Genomic DNA, 24,845 nt, shown 5'->3' on the forward strand with positions numbered 1-24,845 from the left:
GATTGGATTACCCCGAGTATGTTGGCCTACCGCCTCAACCCAACTGCTTTTTTCGAGCTTCCATGCCTATGACATACATCCAACCTGGACCTGGTATCTTGGCCTACAACACACAACAGGATCGCCTCAACCTCATCCGCCACCATACATTGACATATAAACAATCAAGGATCAAGTGGGCACATAATATAGACAAATATCACAACTCACTACCGCCAACTAGACCTCTCACAACACACTGGTCCACTACTACCTAACCTCCATGGAATGTGTAACCAAAATTACTAGAGGTAAGATAGCCACCCGAACAAATGATCTTACTCTAGAGCCACAACCAAATAAGGAACATGCAAGAAAGCTTAGATCACGAGTTCTCAGGATATCCTACATAATTACATACAACCCCTAGGGAACTCCACTAGACGATGAATAGCCTATTGGTACTCTAACCAGCTTACCGCTACTGTTGCATCCTATCACCAGGATATATATATATATATATATATATATATATATATATATATATATATATATATATATATATATATATATATAAAGCAAATCAGTACAACATAACAACATTCTATACACAAGGATACATAACCAACTTTCCAAGGAATGCGTAACCATATATACCCAGAGGTGAGATAGACACCCGGATAGATGATCCTACTCTAGAGCCACAACCAGACAAGGAACAGGCAAGAAAGCCTAGATCAAGAGTCCCCAGTCTATTCTATGTGACTACATACAATCCCTAAGGTATCCCTCTAATAAATGATAACCAAAACTAATGGGACGGCATTGGTGCCTTCGATCCACGGGTACAACAAGGAAAACTCACCTAAATCGAAGAATCTAGAAACACTGTGACACGCTCCCCTTTCTGCACTGCTTGCTCCCGCGAATCCACTAACACCAAAACCAGGTAGAATCTTACTCAAAGTCCAAAACCCTCAAGTTTGACCCAAAGTCAAACTTGGTCAAAAAGTCAATGGTCAAAGGTCAAAGAAAGTCAAAGTTCACATCAGGCTGAGTATGCATTGCGTACTCCATCTCTACACATGGCGTATGGTACTCAGACCTTATACGCGATACGTACCCCTTTGGTACGCCCTGCACACTCAAGCCAGATTTACACTCTTGATTAAGCACTTATTCCCTAAAGACCTTTCATCCAAACTCAGATTTAATCCCAAAAAACATCGTAAATCATAAAGTTTCCATCTTTATGATTTTTCATGGCTAGGAAGTGCCCAAAACCAAATCCTAACTTATCACAAGATCTTAAGTTCTATAACTCATGCATGCATGGAATGAAAGAATCAAGATTTCATTTTTATGATTCCATGCCCACAAAAACGTCTAAAAATACTTCTCATGAGGTATGGAGTAGCTCATACTCAACTATACCAAGAATATGGGACAAAAAGGACATAAAGGTAAGAACTAACTAGATCTAACAAATCATTCACCAAGTTCTGAACTTTATACCTCTTAGAGAATGCTTGAGAGGTGGAAATCACATATCCATAAAGCTTGAAGCTTTCTAAGCAACACCACCAACTTCTTTTTCCTTCAAAGGCACCCAAAATCACACTTTTTAGCTCACAAGGCTCAAATATAAGGTTAGGGTTTCAAGGGAGCCATTTGGAGAGATGGAGGCTGAGAGTGGAAGAGGTTTATGGAGGTTAAGGTGTTTAAATATGGCTCAAAACCCTGAATTTAGGGTTTGAACTCTGGTCGAGTACACCCTGCGTACCTCTTAATTATGCCGCGCATAATTCATCAAAGTCTCGTTACACCCTGCGTAACTTTTTGTTACGCCCTACGTAATCCAAAAATCGCCAATTTCCACTTAAACTTCAAACGGTCGTAACTACTTCGTTTCAACTCCGTTTTCGCCATTATTTATATTGTAATGAAAGGTATTGAAGAGCCCCACAATCTTATCTAGTTACTTTGGACTAAAAACATATCGAACTAAAATCCTTAATTCATGCAAGAAACATGGTCCATAACTTTTCCCCTTTCTACCCTTCGGTCAAACACACAATTCAAGGGTTAGATCTCACAATCAACACTATCACCTCCTAAAAGGTCTAAAAGTTACTTCCTTAAGGCCCAAATCCTTTAAATAATCGACCTTCGGTCCACAACCCTGAATTAAGAAATGACTAGAAACCAGGTGTTACACTTTTCATTAAATAATTGTTGTGTTCTGCATTATCATGTTTAATATGTAATAATCCATTATTTAAAGTCCATGTAAGATAAACTTGTTCAAATAAAAGTCTAAGCTACAACCGTGTACAAGTGAATTAACATTATAACAATAATACAATAAGGACTTTAGATACCAAGAATACATACTTATATACATTTTGAAAACATATTTATATAAGTTATAAACACTTATATATTGAAAACTATGCATATAACTTAATGCACAAGTCAAATAAATAAAAATATTTGATTTCATAATAGAAATAACTTTGTTATATTGTGTTTTAGAAAATTGGAATCTAAAACACTTAGACCGAAATCATCTTTGTTTTGGTGATTCCATGCAAGGACCGAAAACTACTCCACTGAAAACCTTCGCAAGCCTCACCTTCCTCGGACCGAAAACGAGTTCTTGGCCGCAAACATCCTTCGGACCGCAAACATCCCTTGGACCGCAATCTCCTTCTCGGGTAGAGTTCTCGGCCGAAAAACCTAGATATTTAGCTTATAACCGCCTCATATTTCTTTATACTTAAGCAACCAAAAAGGGATCATTCTCCATTTCATACTTCCAGTGGACGACTTATTCATAAAACTCTCTCAAACATTAGATTATTTCCTTTCATTCCAAGATCTTAATTTCAAATTAGTCATAAATTTTGGTAAGTTTTATTCATAAAAACTAGTGTTATTTAACACTTTAAATCATTAGACTATCTAATTTATATCCGTTAATATGTGTATAAACTATTAGGATACGACTATCGTTACGTACTTTAAATCGAAGTCACTGATTCTATTCCGTTATCACACTTGAGGCGAGTTCATACCCCTACGTTTTCACAATTTTTAAATTGTTTTAGGGGGAATACAAGTAAAACACAAGAAAACTTGTGTTTAAAAATATAAATTTCTGATTATGTTTTCTTACCGTTAATAAGAAATTAAACGTGAAATTTACTAAATACGAAAAATATCGTTACTATTGAATTTACAAAGTTCAGATTACAACACGGAAACAAACTTATAAACTATAATAAGGTTTTCAGTTAACAAATAAACAAAAAGGGTTTTGCAGTTATTACTCGTAAAGACGTTGAAGCAATTTATGAGATGTCTTCGTGTACTTATCTAAGTACTGGTAAAAGTCCTGACTTATAACTAGAGACTCTTGTAGGGAGAACAAGATATTTGTGTATAGATATATTTGGGACTGACAATCCGACATCCCGACTGTTAGCTACGGTCAGACCGGCAGGCGTGGGGTGACAAATGTCGTTAACATTCCGATTCCTGAAAAACGTCGCGATCAGGCCGACTGGGTTAGTATGGTTATAAGAACTCACAAGGAGAAAACAACGACATATTTACAAATAATATATTTTCAAATAATTTTATTTGAATATTAACTTTACATTCGGATTTCAGAGCAAAAACAACTTCAGCTAGTTTTACTTATGAATAAAACTAGGTATCATTAAATTAAGTATGGCAATTATACTTGTACTTTTCGGTCTCGGAACGTTTAAGACTACATATCGGTTTTTATGGAAAATACAGGATTTTCTATGATAAACATCATGATTTTCAAACAAATAGTTTACATTTCAACTTTCTGAAAACAAATACGATTACTTACCGAAGACAGTGCTTTACAATAGAGTGGGTGGAACAGGGAACATTTTTACAAAAGATTCAGTTTTTATTTACAAACTAGTATAACATAAAGGAATCTTAATTGTTAATTATATGATTCTTTAGTGTATACACTAGAGTTATATATAAGTAAGATCCGATAGGTAGTGGAATGTGTGATTTCCGCCTTTCTTCCTGTTCCTTGTTTGGTTGTGGGCTTAGGGCAGAATCACCCAATCGACTGTCCGTTCGATTTTAATTATATATAATTTGCATACACTTAGTAATCATAGGAGGTAACAGTACGAGTCATACCAATTACATGAATCAGAACCTTGAATCACTGGTTATAAACATAAGAAACTAATACTTTTTAATCTCAAAGTACTAAGACTACGATTTATTTACTAAGAAAATATTGGATTTTCTGGAAGCACACATTAACATTTTCAATGACAAAGAACATATCTTTTCAAACAAAATACTTATGAACTCACCAACTAAAATTTGGACACTTTTTCAAGCCACTTGTATTCTCAGGAAAGTTAGTAGACAGGTACCCTCTCAGGTGTTGCGAAGACGGAGCATAGTAGCATTCACGTCTTATCTTTTGCTATAGTTTTAATGTTAATCAAGTAATGTTTTGAACACAATGTAAATACTATGTTATTAATACAATGGTTATTGTTGCTTTGATTACTATTATACAATTGTTGTGATACTGTACATGGCGTCCTCCGCCCCCGAACGTTTCCACCGTTCCGGTTTGGGGGTGTGACAGATTGGTATCAGAGAATTGTTTATAGTGAACTAAGTATATCAACCTATAAAAGATATACAACTATAAATACAATGAGATAAAAACACTCTGACTAAGAATTATACTTTTAAAATATATTAATATTTTTATAAAAGTATACATACATGCAAATACATATACTAGAACAAGTATCACAAGAAGAACAAAACAAAAGTATTTGGATGCTGGACACTACAGTCAAACCTAGACAGTTATGTAATCATATTTGAGATAAATATAGCCTGATCAACTATATTTATTTGAGATACGACCAACATGTGTTTGGGAGTGATAGTGGTGTTGCAACAAGTCTAAAACTTACCAACTCTATATACAAAGGAACACTAGAACCAAACATAAAGTTTAAAATACTATTGGAGTATTTTATGATACTATACAATAACAACAAGTCTAAAAACTTATCAACTTCGTATATCAAGAAGCTCTAGAATCAAAAATACAATTAAAATACTATAGGAGTATTTTAAGTACCATAAATAACCTATGTGAACACTAAAAGACCCTTACTGGTAAGTCTATAAGTACTTAGTGTATACACTAAGGGTGCGTTTGGTACAGAGAAATGGAAGTGTTGCAGAGAATGGAAACGCAGAGAAAGAGAATTAAGCTGGAGAAAGAGAATTGACTCCCCTGTTTGGTAGAACTAAGAATCCACTAGAGAAATGTTTTTGAGAATCATTTCTCTTGTTTGGTTGTATTAATCAATGAAATGGAAATGGGTTTTTTTTACCTTGTTTATTTATTTTCAAACAAGATTTTTATAAAAATGCATTATGATGTACATCTTAATTAGTCAAAATATTCACCTTTTATGTTTTTAATTATTTTTATTTTAATATTAATTATTACTAAATAATTTATTTTCTAATCAATTAATATGATTTTTTATACATCTTGTATTGGAAAACATATTTCTAATATAAAAGAATAACTTGCAAATAGATTTTAAAGAAATATGCAAATCATACTATTCAAAAACTATGTCCAATGTAGGATATATGCAAAAAGTATAATTCAATATTCCTAACAAATAAAAAAACATAACTATGTCTAATACAAAATGTGCAAAGAATCAACTTCAAAATTCCTAAAAAATAAAAAAATAAAAACATAACTTAAAATAACCTAATCATGATATTGAGCCATCCCCAATCATTTCCATGTAACAAATCTTTTCTTCTTCTGTCATCTTAAAAAACGCCCGGACACGAAATTGATCTTTGCTAAACATGTCAATCGCCTTAATTCGCTGTTTGACATTGATATTTGGCATGCGTTGTATATCTTCGATAACTTTATCTATCATATCACATGCTTCCTTATTTTCTTGCCTTCCTATATTGTATATTGTTTCATTAAGTTTTTCACCAACCTCCTTAAAAGTCTCTTTCATTTCTTTCGCTTCTTCCTTATAAGAGCTTTCCGTGTCATCCGTTGGAGGCCTTTTGCGTTTACTATTGACACGAGCAGTTTGTTGCGTCTCTTCAACAATCTCTTCCAACCCATCCACATCAACATGAGAGTTTCTTTGTGTCTCTTCAGTCATATCTTCACCAAGATCAGTAGCTCCATGACCAGTAGCTCTATCCTTCCCGAAGATTTTACATAGGTTATCAAATTGGGGAAATGGTTTATCTTGAAAACATGCGGCACCTTTATGACTCTACAAGAATGGCACAAAATTAATTGGTTACTATTCATTTACAATATGTTTAAATGATTCAAAAAATACTACAAACATAATCATATAGTACCTTTATGTACTCATCCCAAACTTCAGCATCGGCAGTAACACAACATTTATCCGTATCCCAGCCGAATCCACTTGTGTTTCTTCCATATACCATATCGTGCACGATGTTGAAATGGTTTTCCATGTCTTCATCCTCGATTTAATATAAGGCTCTGCTTTCAAACCCGAGTTAGGAAGACTTACATCTAGTAATTGTTGCACTGCCTTCAAATAACCGTGTTTGAATCCGTTGTCGGCACCACCATACTTTTCTGATGCATGTAACTCCAACAACTCCTCAATTAATTTTGCATCCTCTTCAGTAGTCCATGTGTGTTTGTTTCGCCCTGCCATGTCTACAAAAAAATTTACATAATAGATGCTTGAAATATCATAAAACAATCATAACAGCTTCTGTTTGTGGTTGTATAACTCAACCAAAACTTAACCAATTAAATTGTTTATTGATTCTAAAATGTATACTAGACAGAGAAGTACAGGTTGAAAAAAATTACATCATTCCGAGCTTGTATGAAGCTGTTATGATGGTTCAAAGTTTGACAAAATTTATAAAAAGTGCAGAAATATCATAAAACAATCATAACAGCTCCTGTTTGTGGCTGTATAACTCAAGCAAAACTTAAGCTGTTTTTTGATTCTAAAACGTAGACAATACAGAGGAGTACAGTTTGAATAAAAAAATCGTATCATTCCGAGCTTGTATGAAGCTTTTATGATGGTTCAAATTTGGACAAAATTTATAAAAAGTGCTGAAATATCATAAAACAATCATAAAAGCTCTTGTTTGTGGCTGTATAACTCAACCAAAACCTAATCAATTAAGCTGTTTTTTGATTCTAAAACATAGACAATATAGAGGAGTACAATTTGAAAAAAAACTGTATCATTCCGAGCTTGTATGAAGCTTTTATGATGGTTCAGAGTTGGACAAAAATTTTAAAAAGTGCAGAAATATCATAAAACAATCATAACAGCTCCTGTTTGTGGCTGTATAACTCAACCAAAACTTAACCAAATAAGTTGTTTTTTGATTCTAAAACGTAGACAATACAGAGGAGTACAGTTTGAAAAAAAATCGCATCATTGCAAGCTTGTATAATGCTTTTATGGTGGTTCAAAGTAGGGTAACAATTCAAAAAAAAAAATCTGCATCAGAAAAACGATTCCCATTGTACTGTTAACAATGTTACCAGATTTTAACATCAAAAACAGAATTCAAACATGTTTAAAGAATCGATCTTGGAAAGATTTTAACACAATTCAAAAAACTGAATTCTTTAATTGGAAGAATTGATATCAAGATTAACAATCACACCTTGAATTGGAAGAGGATAGTGCCAAAATCGCCCAAGAAGAAGCTACAAATAATGCGTGAATGGAGAAACAATCTTGACTTCGATCCTATACAGTCGTGACTTCGATCCTATACTGCTGACTTTGATCCTATGTATCGACATATGTAGGGCAAAAAGGATTGGTTTTGATCACTTACGTGGGCTGATTGCATGAAAATCCAGTAGCCAAGTTTGAAAAATCTTGATCGATTGGAGGTAGTGAGGTTCGAATGTGGGGCAATTTGATTTATCGGCTTTTTTCTTTTGATTCTCGATCACGTCATTTCTCTCTTTTCTTCTCTTTTCTCTTTTAAAAATAGAGAATGATTTTATGGAAAAGGAATTGATTTATTTCTTAATTCCTTACTTTTTTTTTATTAACCAAACAAGAGAAAATGAATCAATTCTTTTTCCCTGCATTTATTTCCCTGTACCAAACACCCCCTAAGGTTATATATAATTAAGAGTTTATAGACTTAGAATTGGTGATTTTCGTTCTACTTCCTGTTCCTTGTTTGGTTGTGGTCTTAGAGTAGGATCAGTTATTCAAAGGTCTATTTGATCTTGGTTATATATAATCTGTATACACTACGTGCTTATTGGAGGACCCGGTAATGATCATCATAAAAATTTCAATAGAGATACTTTTATTAATTTCATAGATTCTTTAGATACTCCCATTCTCACACAAACAACATAGGTAGATGTAGCCACTCCGTTACAATAGCCAACATAGGAGTTGAGGAAGAACCAAAAGAGGGTTCATGAGGAGAATTCCGAGAAAGGACCAAACGAGGAGAAAAGCACTAGAGAGATCATTAACGAACCTTACCCTATCAGGAACAAACTAAAGAGCACTTTATGTGTCATACTAATAATTAACAAATAAATATAACTAGTGAGTTACTGATTATACTACTCACACTATGTGTTAGGCTTATCACTTCTTTCGTAGCAAATAATACTAGTACATCAAGTCACAGAATTTCGTATAAGGGTGATAACTAGTAAAATTCATAAGTCTATTTTATATAGACCTCTGTTATGAATTGATTACAAGACTCTATAAAAGTCAAAACATGATAGACACAGAACCAAGATAACATAGTTCAATTGACACACGACTTATAGCCACTACTAAAAACTTATCACATTTTCATCTTTTAAACCTTACGGTAGAAAGATGCCTCCCCGTAGACTTATTGGGTGCGATCATACCAGCACTAATGCACCAGATCCCATCAGAACTCCACGGTTAAGCGTGCTTGGGTGAGAGTAGTACTAGGATGAGAGAACTTAGCACTTGTACGATACCTACTCCTAATCACTGCCATAAATATTTCTCAATAATGTGGGTCGAAAAATTGAGAATTGTACAACAAAACGAGAAATTTATATGTATATATAAATAGATAGAGTACAACTAGAACGGTCATAGTTACTTACGAACTCGTTTTACATCATGCAACAGAATCATGTCTTCACATGGAAATAACCGACCAACCGACAAAGCTCCGATTCTACATATAGACTCCGCTACATTCCAATCTGTCGTAACAGCTGCCGTGACAGCTGTCATGGCGCAATTCAACGCTAACAACACAAACGAAAATGGAAACAGTATCGACAATTCAAACCGTAGTAACAACCAAGGAAACCAACGAGTGTCGGTCATCAAGGGCATCCTAGACCACAAAGCTAAGAGCAAGAAATGAAAGTTCTGGAACAAAAAGGAGCGCAAATTATCTCAAGGTCTTGCCAAGAGACAACAACCTATGGCATCCCTTGCAGCCACAACATATGCCGCTCCGATTCCAGCCGATCAATATGCTAGAACACTACCGAAGTGCAACAAGTGTAACTTCCATCACAAGGGAGTTTGTCGGGAGTTGCATTGCAAGAACTGCAACAAGAATGGACATACTACTCGTTTCTGTAGCATTCCGGCCCAACACATCACTTCAACCACCGATGCTGGTACAAGTCAAGTATACCATGCATGCGGTGAAATGGGACATTTCAAGAGAGATTGTCCAACAGAGAGGAACGACGGAGGAGAGGGAGGAGTTTAACGACATGACATAAAAGAGCAACGAAGAACCTACTGAGATTTTTGGTACGTTTTCCAAATAACAATAATTAAGCATCGAATTTTCACATAAGTTTTGACACTTAAAAACAAAATCAATAATTGCTTTCTCATTCAAATGAAACAAATCATTCATATAAAAACTAAGGATCCTTAAAGGTGAGCTATGATGGCTTAGTATAACATTGGAGTCATACATAGTTAAGATTTGAGTGATTCCGCCTTATTTCCTGTTTCTTGTTTGATTGTGGATTTAGGGCAGAGTTACTCAGTCAACTGTCTTCTCAATCTTAACTATATACGATTTATATACACTAAGAGATTATAGAGGGACTTTGTAGGGATCATATTACGAGATTTCATTACTAACCATAGGAACACTCTTACTGTCTATATTCGCTAAGTGCAGTACTAATATTCGCAGTAGTAATAACAAGGATAAAACAGAGAACACTAAAGACATAAACATAGAATGTACTATCATTCTAACAAACGCTTCTTCCTAATCGACTTAACACCTGTTACCATAATAGGTTCCAATATCGTCATTTGACATGAATTGTCTTGGTCCTCACCATACCAATTTCCTGTGTCACAAAAAGACCATTCGCCTTAAACCGACCGTCCAAAAGAAATCTTTTCAACCTATAACAACAAACCCGACACAAACCTCCATATCGTCTCTCGCTTCAAAACTCATAAGTACCCATGTTAGGGGTATCACACCTTCCTAACTTACTCCGTATACAAGAAACTTGAAGCGAAAAACACCGAGGATGTTCTGAAAGTCCGTAATCTTCCCGAAGTATCCTCAGCAGACCTCCCAGGAATACCACTTGTACTACAAATCAAGTTCGAGAATAGAGATTAAGGACCCATGCGATTAACCTATCACTGCTAAATATATACGCGAGGGTGATATATAATTAAGATTCTACAAACTTAGGATGTGTGATTCCGCTCACCTCCTGTTCCTTGTCTGGTTGTGGACTTGGGGCAGAGCCACCCGTCCAAACGTTTTTTCAATCTTAATTATATACGACTTGTATATACGAGGTGATGATAGATGATCCAAGTATGAGTCCTACCATGAACTTCAGAGCAAAGCTGCCCAAGACTACGAATGGGCATGCTATTATTCAAGTAAACGTAGACAAGTAAACCAAACCCACACTTTCTCCCATCTTAAGTACAACTTACCATCCCAACACAGACAGTCAAATTAAATGAAACAAGGTCGCACATTAATAGTGAAGGTTTGCTGGAATGCTAAGCGAGGACCTGAATTCACTAAGGAACAGAAAAGTCTAATTAAACAAAAGTATCCACATCCTTTCCCTAGATCATAAGTAACCGCAATAGAAATAATTTTGGGACGAAATTCCCTCTAACGGGGAGGTAATGTAACAATCCGTTATTTGAAGTCCATGTAAGATAAACTTATTCAAATAAAAGTCTAAGCTACAACCGTGTATAAGTGAATTAACATTATAACAATAATACAATAAGAACTTTAGATACCAAGAATACATACTTATATATATTTTGAAAACATATTTATATAAGTTATAAACACTTATATATTGAAAACTATGCATATAACTTAATACACAAGTCAAATAAATAAAAATATTTGATTTAATAATAGAAATAACTTTGTTATATTGTGTTTTAGAAAATTGGAATCTAAAACACTTAGAACGAAATCATCTTTGTTTTGGTGATTCCATGCGAGGACCGAAAACTACTCCACCGAAAACCTTCGTAAGCCTCACCTTCCTCGGACCGAAAACGAGTTCTTGGCCGCAAACATCCTTCGGACCGCAAACATCCCTCGGACCGCAATCTCCTTCTCGGGTAGAGTTCTCGGCCGAAAACCCTAGATATTTAGCTTATAACCGCCACATATTTCTTTATACTTAAGCAACCAAAAAGGGATCCTTCTCCATTTCATACTTCCAGTGGACGACTTATTCACAAAACTCTCTCAAAAATTAGATTATTTCCTTTCATTCCAAGATCTTCATTTCAAATTAGTCATAAATTTTGGTAAGTTTTATTCATAAAAACTAGTGTTATTTAACACTTTAAATTATTAGACTATCTAATTTATATTTGTTAATATGTGTATAAACTATTAGAATAGGACTATCGTTACGTACTTTAAATCGAAGTCACCGATTCTATTCCGTTATCACACTCGAGGTGAGTTCATACCTCTACGTTTTCACAAATTTTAAATTATTTTAGGGGGAGAATACAAGTAAAACACAAGAAATCTTGTGTTTAAAAATATAAATTTCTGATTATGTTTTCTTACCATTAATAAGAAGTTAAACTTGAAATTTACTAAATACGAAAAATATCATTACTATTGAATTTACAAAGTTCAGATTACAACACGGAAACAAACTTATAAACTATAATAGGGTTTTCAGTTATTACTCGTAAAGACGTTGAAGCAATTTGTGAGATGTCTTTGTGTACTTATGTAAGTACTGGTAAAAGTCCTGACTTATAACCAGATGTGACATTCCCAAAATCACGGCTAGAAAAGACCGATTTAATTTATGCTTTTAAAATAATTTCAGAATAATCCTTTGATTAAAAGAGTTGCGGAATTTGTTCCCAAAACAAAATATGATAAAATAAAATTTATCAAAGCATTTCTTAAAGAAATGTATTTTCATATATAACAAAAATCGGGATGTCATGTTCTGATACAGAACAAAAGCATAAACGGCACATTATAAGCCTTACAACAGTTATATACAACTACTGGCCTATAAACAAAATATCTTCACAAGTTGTCCAACTAATGCTCTCGCGCCACTACCTGTAATGCAAATAAAACTTAGTGAGTCAGGCTTGAGAGCCTGGTGAGCATATAGGGTTTTCAACCCACAACAAATAATTATATTTAATTTCACAAACCAACAATAACCCGATTACCCATTCCCGTTATCCTCACTTTACGTCCCTAAAACAACAACTATCACAAGGGACCTACTCTAGGATTTTTCATCGGGATGCACATTACTGCAAAGGGGTTTCCTCGACAATAGATGTCCTAAAGGCAACCATGAGGGGGATAGAGTACACCGGTGAACACATCGTTCACAACACCTACATGTTATGAACCTGCCAGCGTTCCACTGGACAGTCTAGAAAGAGTCCGTGGTCGTCATCCATACTCCGCTAGATGACTAGATCAACAACAATATCGAGGCCTCTCATCATTTTATTTCATCACACATCAACTATCTACCCATGTTATACCCAATAGTTTTGTATAACACACACACACACATATATATATATATATATATATATATATATATATATATATATATATATACACACACACATATACTTATACAACTTTAAAACCTGTATAATATATCCATTCCATACTCATTCCAGATAATAGATAATATATAAACACATAGCACGTATTTTATAGAGATTAATTCATATCTATGTGTTAGAAGAAAGCACCTACACACTCACTTGATAAGAAGATTAGCGGACAACACTACAACTCTTAAAGCAGTATTCTTCAGTGAAACCAGGATATCTTCACACACCGGGCTTCTCGCGGGCAGAGCTTCGGCTCGAAAACTCTTTTCTTCTTGGGATATTCGGTGCTTCGGGACTTGCTTCGGGTTTCGGGATGATACCGAGACTTCGGGGATATTTCTCGCAAAGTAGAAGAAAGAAAAAGGGGTGAAAGAATGGAAATTAGCAACAAAACCCGGAGGTCTCGCTTCCTATTTATAGGGGTTGAACCCTCGATTTACGCTGGGCGTACTGGCTCGTCGACATGTACGCTGGGCGTACTAAGCGAATCAGATCGGATGCGTCAAGGCTTCGGCCCCGAGGCACTCAAGTGATGGACTAGGGCAACGTGGCCCAACTCAGACCATGAATCATGAGTACGCTGGGCATACTCCGATTTATCAAACTTTAAAAATACGTAACTTCCACATATGAGCTCCGTTTTTGACGTTCTTTGTATCCACGCGTAGGTGAGACTATGCTCTACAACTTTCATTTAGACTCCGTCGGCTAACTTTGACTTTTATTTTTATTATTATATTTTTAACAGGCCGGGACAGGAAAAGTCCGTTAAAAATTCATAACTCTTTCATCTGACGTCCGTTTTCGTCTGCCTTTTTACCGTTGCACTACTATTAACGAGATCTTCGATTATCATTTTGATTGTTTCGGTTAGAAATCATTCGATCTCATAATAGAACTTTGGGTTGCATACTGCTAAGTTGAAACTTCGAAAAATCATAACTTCCTCATACGAAGTCAGATTTAGACGTTCTTTTTATGCACGCTCTCGGTTTAACGTATTCTACAATTTTTGTTTAGATCACTAAGGCTAAAAATTGCTCTATCGTAAATTCACTATTTACGTCACACAGTGTCGTACCTGTTCTGTCGCGAAACTTCGACAGGTCATAACTTCTTCGTTATAACTCGGATTTCGGCATTCTTTATATTTCCGGAATCCTCGTCACGACCACTACGACTTCTTTCATAGATACCAGGCTTATCTAATATTTCATTTTAACATCCATTTTTATCCTTAATTCATTTAATTTACACAATTAAGCATAAAACACATAATACTCAAATAATACATTTCTATTATTTCAAAATGAGTTACAAAGGTTAACCTAGACTATTACATCATCATTAATGCCTAGCCTAGAAACACGGGCGTTACACCAGAGTCTCTTGTAGGGAGAGCGAGATATTTGTGTATAGATCTATTTGAGACTAATAATCCCACATCCCGACTGTTAGCTACAGTCAGGACGGCAGGCCTGGGGTGACAAATGTCGTTAACATTCCGACGCCTGAAAAACGTCGCGATCAGACCGACTGGGTTAGTATGGTTATAAGAACTCACAAGTAGAAAACAACGACATATTTACGAATAATATATTTTCAAATAATTTTATTTGAATATTAACTTTACATTCGGATTTCAGAGCAAACACAACTTCAATTAGTTTTACTTATGAATAATACTAGGTATCATTAAATTAAGTATGACAATTATACTTGTACTTTTCGGTCTCAGAACGTTTATGACTACATATCGGTTTTTATGGAAAATACAGGATTTTCTAGGATAAACATCATGATTTTCAAACAAATAGTTTACATTTCAACTTTCTGAAAACAAATACGATTACTTACCGAAGACAGTACTTTACAATAGAGCGGGTGGAATTGGGAACATTTTTATAAAAGATTCAGTGTTTATTTACAAACTAGTATAATATAAAGGAACCTTAATTATTAATTATATGATTCTTTAATGTAGACACTAGAGTTATATATAAGTAATATCCGATAGGAAATGGAATGTGTGATTTCCGCCTTTCTTCCTGTTCCTTGTTTGGTTGTGGGCTTAGGGCATAATCACCCAATCGACTGTCCGTTCGATTTTAATTATATATAATTTGCATACACTAAGTAATCATAGGAGGTAACAGTACGAGTCATACCAATTACATGAATCAGAACCTCGAATCACAGGTTATAAACATAAGAAACTAGTACTTTTTAGTCTCAAAGTACTAAGACTACGATTTATTTACTACAAAATATTGGATTTTCTGGAAGATTACATTAACATTTTCAATAACAAAGAACATATCTTTTCCAACAAAATACTTATGAACTCACCAGCTTAAATGTTGACACTTTTTCAAACCACTTGTATTCTCAGGAAAGTTAGTAGACAGGTACGCTCTCAAGCGTTGCAAAGACGGAGCATAGTAGCATTCACATCTTATCTTTTGCTATAGTTTTTATGTTAAACAAGTAATGTTTTGAACACAATGTAAATACTATGTTATTAATACAATGGTTATTGTTGCTTTGATTACTATTATACAATTGTTGTGATATTGTACATGACGTCCTCTGCCCTCGAACGTTTCCGCCGTTCCGGTTTGAGGGTGTGACATGATCCTTGAATAACTTAGTTATTCTAATTGTCCATAGTCATTCATAGTTGAGAGATTAGCTATAAGGTAAGACTAATATGAACATATTGATTGACTTTCAAAAAGATGAAAATACAAAGAGCTGAGACCAAATTCATAGGTACTTGATTAGGAGAATGAGTATTGGACATGACCCGCTTCAAAATCCCTTTGTGGATCGTAGTCATAAATGATGTTTGATAAAAGGTAGTATTTTTGTATTATTCCACCTAAGATACATATTTGGGACTTGAGTGTAGGAATTGTTGTGCTTTGACATGGTTTAACGTTGTTCCGTAAAAGGCAGTTATAAGGGTCATCGTTGGGTAGAACATGAACTACATAATGAGCGTATGTAGTCAAGATGAGATTTGTACATATTATTCGTTGAGAGTTAGACATCTATGGCCTTACTAAAAGTTGAACACCACATGAGATTGATCGCGATCAATATCTCATGTTCAACATGATGTATGAGAAAAAAGAATAATCGATACCACACCTTTACTAACAATTGTAGTTTTGAGCTTCTGGAATAGCCACACCTTAGTGTGTTTTAGGGCCAGTAGCCCGTTGCTAAACGCCAACTACTGTCTATGTCAATCTGTAATGAATCTTGTGCAAGTGGGAGATTGTTGGATCTATATGCTCCTGAATCATTATTGAATGATATTGTTAATAACATATGATCCTATAGGGTCACACCTTTATCAAGTTGGCATATTTTGAATATTTATTATTATTGTGATTATTAATAAATAAAATCGACTCTTGTATTTAATTAGAGAATAATTATTGTTTTGTGAAAAAAATAATTAAAGAGAGTATAACTAGTTATTATATCATATAATAGGATTTAATAAGTCGTGTACAAAGTTTTGGACATATTGCTTAACTTTTGACTAACTAACTACTTACATTTATCTAGTTGTTTTAACTAGAAAATCATTTTGTCTCTTTATATCATGTATGACCGAAAGTTTGAGGGGCACGTGATGTTGCTTGCCAACGTCCCTCTTTTGTTCCTCATGCCTCTAATGTCTAGTGATTACTTGATATTATTAAATGGGGTAGTTTTTGACTTGCATGGGACTTAAAAGAAGTGCATGGGGCTTGCATTTGAGGCTAGTCTTCACTCTCTTCTTCTTCTCTTCTCCAAACTGTAGCATGCACTTCATGCTCATCCTCTTGCTTTCTTTTGATGACTGTTGCAAGTCTTTGGTGCTTCTTTGTGTTTTTCCTTTAGTGCTTATTTGTGGTAAGCACTTAAAGGCTTAAGAAAATCAAAATACAATATGTGAACTAGCATTTCAAGTGTCTTACTCTTGAAGGTGGATACATTGTAGAGAAACTCTTTCTTGAGTTTTTGCTATCTTTATCAACTCCCCAATTCCAAGTGGGATCAAAGGCTTCAAACGTTATCTCTTTAACTTCCTTTGGTTATTATTATATTTCTAATTCATGTATTTGGATCCTCTTGGTGGTTTTGTTAAAATGATATAAAAATAAACTAGTTATTTTAAAAGTCTTTTGTTTGCCGTTAAAATTGTTTTTATAAAAATGATCATTTTTAGCTTATCAAAACCAATCAATAACACCCACCAATCTTACTCTAATATAGGAACAAACCTTAACTAGGGATGAATTTAAATTTGTTTCCTTTTCGGACGAGTGAAATTAGGCTGGAGGGTGTGGTGCCACCATTACCACACTCCTCATTTTGCTACTAACTAAACCATACACTAGACATAGTATACCAATTTTGCAATGAAGATCTCTCTCTTTCTCTCTCAAATGTCGTTTGAAGCCAAGAAGCTTTGCACGTCACCATCATGGGACAGTGTATACCATGGATGTCATGGGGTTGACGAGCTATATGCCATCCCACACCCTTGAACCTTATATTATATATCAAAAGACAGTGTCAGTAAATATTTTCACTGCTCACCGTTAACTTTCAAAAATGGTATTTTTCATCTCATCCTTTTTAAAATATTTTTCTAAATTGATATTTTTCATCCTTTTATTTTGTAAACTGTCATTTTACACCCCCTTCGTTTTGTACTTTGTAAAATATCATTTCTCCCCCTCTATTTTTTTTAAACTTTTATGTTTATTCCACCGTATAAGAATTTTTCGAATTTCTTACGTAATAATCGAGAATTTTCTGTTAAAAAAATAAATTTTAGAATTTTCTATAAACTAGCCAAAATATGAAAATAAGGAGACATATTTAACAAAAACCACTTTTAAGAACTAAAAAACATATAACTTGATTTTATAAATAACCACGTATCTAACACATGGAAAATATCACGACCCGAAATCATGTCTAAAAACCCGAATTCCAAACTACGGGTCGGAATTTTTCTGATCCACCGTAGTTGTACCCATTTCAACTATATAAGGTATGAAGTATGAACTGTGAAACCAATTACCGATCAAACAGCACTTCACTCGGCAGTCGGCAATTACTCTTACTCCGTCACCAAATTCCGCCCAATTTCTGATCCCAATGGCTCCATCCATCAAAAGAGGAAAGATCAAAACTCAAGTGTACAACGAGGTTTCCGATGTTGTCGTTTCAATCGCCATCAAAACAGTGGAAACCCTTGGTTTCATCAGGAACAACCCTATCACCACCACTGACAACAACAACAACGACACCGCCGGCGGCGATGGAGACCCCGGCGGAGGTGAATCTCTTCCTCCTCCAAACAACACCGGTAGTCCCTGATCTATCACGGATTCTGTTCTTTTTCCCTTTGTTGTATTTCGACTTGTAGCGTACGTGTGTAAAACTAAAACCTGTGTATGAATCGTGAGGAATAACTGGGAAATTGGATGTGTTTTTCTGTAATTCTAGAAGTTTTTGAGTCAGGATATTCAGTCGGATTCGATTATGCATGTTTGTTCTATGTTTCTGGAAATTAATATATTGATATATCCATGAAGTCGTTTAGATTTATTTCATTTTTTTGTTTTCTTTTTTTAAGCCGCCAACAAAGATCCCATCTTAATTATTTTAAGGTTGGACCAAAATTTTTTTATCTTGTTCTATGTGCGTCATATGTTGTACTGTACAAGTGAGTGATGTAACACATAAACCAGGGTCAAGTAACTTTCTCATAGGTCATCAAACTTTACATGTAAATTGCATAAGACAACCGGGTGTGGGCAACGCGGAACCCGCGTTATCTTACGTGGCAGGAGCGCTTAACGGCGCCATAACGGGGAACACCGCCCCAGCCCCATGTTATTGTGCGTTACGCCATCAGGCGTTACCGTGGTAACGAGTCATAACGCCAAAATTTTGACCGTTGTGCATTTAGTCCCGTTGAAAAACGGTAATATTACAGTTGTTTGATACGGTGAAATGAAAAAAAAAATTTACTTCTTAATTTACTTTAACTATATATATATATATATATATATATATATATATATATATATATATATATATATATATATATATTTTATTCACTTCAATTCCTCTATTGTATATCTATATCTATTTCTCTATATCTATCTCTATTTCATTCAAAACAAAATAACCATTATGGATCAAAACCTGAATACCCATCATCCGAAGACAAATACATCCACTCCGTTAGGTTTTGCGGGATATGAGGGATACATGAACCTTCTAAGCTCCCAAAACTCACCACAAATTCCATATTCCGGCAATTTTTTCAATCCCGCCTCACCCCCACTACAATTCCCTACCTCGCCATTTATGCAACAAAATGCAAACATTCAACAAAACCTTTTTAACACATTCGGTCCCATGCCCCAAACAGTCACACAACCCACACCCACGCAAAAAACGGTTGTCGAGACGCAAACCGGGGGTAGTTAGAGAGCATCGGGAAAAAAAGGGAGACCAAAAAAGAAAGGGAAAGAGGTTGTTGTCGGGACAGATGAAACGGAAGCACCTCCAACATGGTGGACACCGGAGGAAGAGCATGCGTTGGCGGTGGCTTGGTGCGGTACTTCAAAACAACCAACTATGGGGAACGATATGAAGAGAGTTGCTTTTTGGGATGCTGTAATTGTCAAATTCCGCACGATTTTGAACAAGGGTGACACATATCGCAATAATGATATGCTTAGTGGCAAATGGACTCAAATTAGCCGGAAGTGCACCAAATTCAATTCCATATACAACAAACTTTCTTCGCAACGTCAAAGTGGTGCCAATGATTTCGATGTGTTTAGAGCCGCGAGGGAGGAATATCACGTGCAAATGGGGCACATATTTGAGTATGAAAAAGTATGGGACATAGTGAGGAAAGATCCAAAATGGGTGAAAACGCCAATATCATCGGAACAACAATCAAAGAGGTCTCGTGGTTCGGGTTCGGTTGACGTTTTCGACGGACACACGAACATCGACCTCAACGCGGACACCGATGAGATCCCGGACGAGTTTGATGACATCGAGGAAATCTCTCCGCCACGACGACCGATGGGGCGCGACAAACCAAGCGCGCGCAACGACATGCACAGGAGAATGAAAGTCGGCTTCGAGAGCACGAGGACATGAAAAAAAAATTCGACGCCCACACGGAAATCGCAAATAAAAAATATGAATTGCAACGGGAGCATTTGGATTTCCTTCGTCAAGAAGCCGAACAAGATCGCATATCGAAGGATTTGACAATTCTTACGACAAACGAAGAAAATTTGCCACCAAGACGAGCTGAAGTGATACGGAGGATGAAGGCAAAGACCGAGAGAAAATACTTGGACGAAGAATAGTTTGTCGGTGTTTTTTTTTTTTTTTAATTATTTGGACTATCGTGTGTTTTTTTTTTCAATGTTTTTTTTTGGTTTGCAATGTTTTTTTAAGTTTGTATGGTATTTTTAATTTTCTAGTTAATGAAATTATGTTTTATTAATTTATATGTTTTTTTATATATATGACATAAATAAAAAAAAATAAAACGAATTAGATATATATGAAGTAAATAAAAAAAATAAAACCAATTAGAATAATAGAAATTAAAAACATCCAAAAAAAATAAAAAAAGAAATAGAAAATAGTATTTGTGTTATCCCATGTTATTTGGTGTTGCCCATTTCCACCTTTGGTGTTATAACACCAAATTGTGACTAGGATGATGAGGTGGACAATTTAGGTGTGATAACATGTAATAACATGTTGCCCACACCTAATAGTCTAACCTTTTCATGTAGTTATGATATCAAGTCTCAACATTAATTTGTGCTCATAAGTTCAATTCGTGTTATCATGGTTATTTAGAAATGAACAAAAAATACCTTTTTTTTGGTTAGCTACTAACTAATGATTGGAAATCGTAATGGTTTACTTAGTATGGTAATTAATTTTATCTTAATATGGATGAGAATATAATGAAAATAAGGATTATTGTCTTTTTAGTTCTAGGAAAGGAAAGAGAAAATCAATCACCTTTTTAGATTGGTAGCATGTGGTGGAATGGGCCCGGGTTGTGATCTTACATTCATACTCCTTTTCTTGTTAGAAAAGCAATTTAACAAAAATAAAGATATCCAATCTTGGAGGGTCAAGGGGTATTTTGGGAATATTGTCAATCCAATAATTATAGTTTTATGCTGTGAATATCGGTAAATTCAACGTAATCAAGTAAGTAAAAAGTTATTAGAACAAATATTCCAAGGTAAATGATGCATATCTAATTATCACCGATTCTTTTTTTACCTCTAAATATCCAATTCTGGGTTTTTAAACTACAGTAATCATTTGAATGCGTAGTTTTATGTATGAAAATTTGATTTAATTAGGCTAGTCGGTGTGGCTTCGGGAACGGATTCGATATTTTCGGCGAATATCGGGCCGAGGCCGAGGCATGCCAAGCTCGGCTTGGCAATTCGGCAAAGAGTTACCGATGAGAGAGAATACCCAATTTCCTTTTTTTTACCATTTATTATTCAAATTCCATTTTCAAAAAATTCTCTATTTCCCAAAAAAATACTCAATTTCAAAAATATAACCGTTTTTTTTTTTAATTTCAAAATTTAACCCTCAATCTTTAATTATAAATACCCTCATATTTATACACTTTTACCACATTCAAATCTTCTTTATTTTGTTCTTTTAACTTTCTTATTTTTTTCATCTTTTTCTACATCTCATCACTAAAAATAACTATTGTTTGGTCTACTGAAGAAAAAAACTTATTCGCTCATTTATGGATTGATGTGCCTGAAGATCCAACCCACAATGACAGTCATTCAACTACTTTTTGGAGGAGAGTCACCGACATATGCAACCGCCAATCCTTGAACCTCGATGAAAAGATATACTCTACGCCAAATGGAGAAACGTACATGCGCTCGCAACTCGGTTTACCATTGTGTTTCGTAGGGTGATGCATGAAGCTGGAAATGGTGAAAACGAAAATACTTTACTAGAGAATGCTCTTGAGGCTTACCGTGTTGAAACTGACAAAGATTTTAAACTTTTTGAATTTTGGCAAATTATGAGCGAGTGTCTCAAATCACGTCAAATTTGACGTCTTTCTCTTCTAATTTCTAGTGAGTTGTGTGTTTGAATTTGTAGTGTGATTTTCTAAATTTATAGAGGTCTTGTGATGTTTTTAATTTCTATGTTTTTTATTTTTTGAATTTCTATGTTATTTTAAGGAATATTAAGTTTTTTTTTTAAATATATATGTTTGAAAAATTTATTTTCTAAATTAATTAAAAAAAGATATTTAACGTGGCAAGTACAACAACCCACGCCATGCAAATGACAAGTTTTTGCTAAAATGTGGCAAAAATAACGTGACGCCTATATGGACCATGACAAGTATGACACCACACTCACTAGTTTTACGAAAACAAAAGGTCGGTGCAGAGCTTTTTGTTGTATGGCAACGTCCTTGCATTAAACTTCTTTTTCGAAATGGTTCATGTGGATTTTAAAAGTCTGCAATTTTGCGCTATGAAATCAATATTAGTAGTAGTTCTTTCACCGCTTTCATTTAAAAAATTAATATATATATATATATATATATATATATATATATATATATATATATATATATATATATATATATATATATATATATATAGGGTTCATGTGGATTTTAAAAGTCTCCAATTTTGCGCTATGAAATCAATATTAGTAGTAGTTCTTTCACCGCTTTCATTTAAAAAATTAATATATATATATATATATATATATATATATATATATATATATATATATATATATAGGGTTCATGTGGATTTGAAAAGTCTCCAATTTTACGCTATGAAATCAATATTAGTAGTAGTTCTTTCACCGCTTTCATTTAAAAAAATAATATATATATATATATATATATATATATATATATATATATATATATATATATATAAAAGAATAGTTTTAATCTACTTTTACCATGTGTCGCTCTAATACAACTCCACATTAATATTATGTCATGTATCAAAGAGATATATTAGGCAAATCATTATCACAATTAATGAGGTTAAGGTTTTAAATAATAGATTTTTAACTTTTTATAGAAACATTTACTTTTTTTAATTATATGTTAAATTTGAAATTTTCACTAACTTTAAAATTTTGGTATATCTCTTAATTAATAATTTATTTAAAATTATTTATTTAAAATAATTGATTAATAATTACGAATTTTTGCTATGAAAATTGAATTACATTTATAACCGTGGTTTCCACGGGTTATAAACTAGTATATATATATATATATATATATATATATATATATATATATATATATATATATATATATATATCATTTTGTATATCGGATATCCTAAATATCTGAAAATTTATAAAATCGTGATCTGAATCTGAAAAAAAAATCCAAAATTTACTTTAAGTAGCGCTTAATAAGAAAATTTTTCATGATTTTACAAATTGACTTAATTATCCTTTTTAAAATTCAATGACATGTTTTCGATGTCATTTTATGTAGTTTTACGTGTTTAAAATAAAAAATAGTTATTTTTACCGAACACTCGTATACAAATAAATGTTATTGCTTCCAACTATGTACTATCAACTACCAACTATCAACTAGTTTTGTTGACCTCGTCAATATCATATGATTATATGTATTTGTGGTTTAAATTTTGTATTTGAAACACTTTTAAATAAAGAATTGAACGATTATATGTGTAGTTCCATTTTGTAGATTTGATTCACCCGGATAATTTACAGAACAAAAACTTGTTTGAATTTTCAAACAACCAGAAAATTAAAAAATATTGAAAATGCCTACCCCGGCGGAGGTGGGTCTTCTCCGCCTCTGTTGTATTTCTCTTCCTTTTTCCCTCTGTTGTATTTCGACTTGTAACTTGAGTGTGTTGTTCACTTGTTTGTGAAATTCAAGAAGTTTTATTATATTATGAGTTAGGATATTCAATCACCTTTTGTCAATGTTTCTGGAAATTAATATATTGAATAATTGAAAAGCAAGAATTCGTGTAAATTTCTTCGATTTTCTTTTTTCTTCTTTATATAGCCGCCAACATAGATGGTCCAAAGTTAGGCTTACTTGTTCTCTCTGCATCATAGTGTACAAGCAAGTGATGTACCACATAAAGATAAACCATGGTCAAATGACTTTCGCATGTCTTTAAACTTTACATGTAAATTGCATAATCTTTTCATGGTGTATTATTAATTTATTATTATGGTATCAACATTTGTGTTAATAAGTTCAATTCGTGAATTACTATTGTATCAACATGTTGTGTTCATAAATTATATTCGTGAATTATTATGACTTTTGTATAATAGGTTATTTGGATTATTTACACTTTTTTATAATAGGTTATTTGGATTATTTACACTTTTTTCAATTATTTACACTTTTTTCAAGGACAAAAAAATATAATAGGTTATTTGGATTATTTACACTTTTTATAATAGGTTATTTGGATTATTTACACTTTTTTCAAGGACAAAAAAATGAAATGGCTAAATTGACATCTTTTTACT

General features: G+C 33.9%; 1 protein-coding gene and 1 pseudogene across 1 annotated transcript; one reads left to right on the forward strand and one right to left on the reverse strand.

Annotated features, from left to right (window-relative positions):
- Window positions 1–5,810: 5,810 nt before the first annotated feature.
- LOC145114058 (uncharacterized) lies at window positions 5,811–6,767 on the reverse strand (annotated as a pseudogene).
- Window positions 6,768–19,877: 13,110 nt separating this feature from the next.
- On the forward strand, window positions 19,878–20,414 carry LOC145114060 (uncharacterized). Its single transcript, XM_079050069.1, has one exon. The coding sequence runs from the start codon at window positions 19,878–19,880 to the stop codon at window positions 20,412–20,414; it is 537 nt and encodes a 178-aa protein (XP_078906195.1).
- The last annotated feature ends 4,431 nt before the right edge of the window (window positions 20,415–24,845 follow it).

This window comes from Lactuca virosa, chromosome 5 (genome assembly GCF_052849685.1).
Source record: "Lactuca virosa cultivar CGN04683 chromosome 5, Lactuca_virosa_CGN04683_v6, whole genome shotgun sequence".
Lineage (NCBI taxonomy): Eukaryota > Viridiplantae > Streptophyta > Magnoliopsida > Asterales > Asteraceae > Lactuca > Lactuca virosa.

Coding starts and splice junctions, on each gene's coding strand:
- LOC145114060 (XM_079050069.1), top strand. CDS start 19,878: ATGGGGAACGATATGAAGAGAGTTGCTTTTTGGGATGCTGTAATTGTC.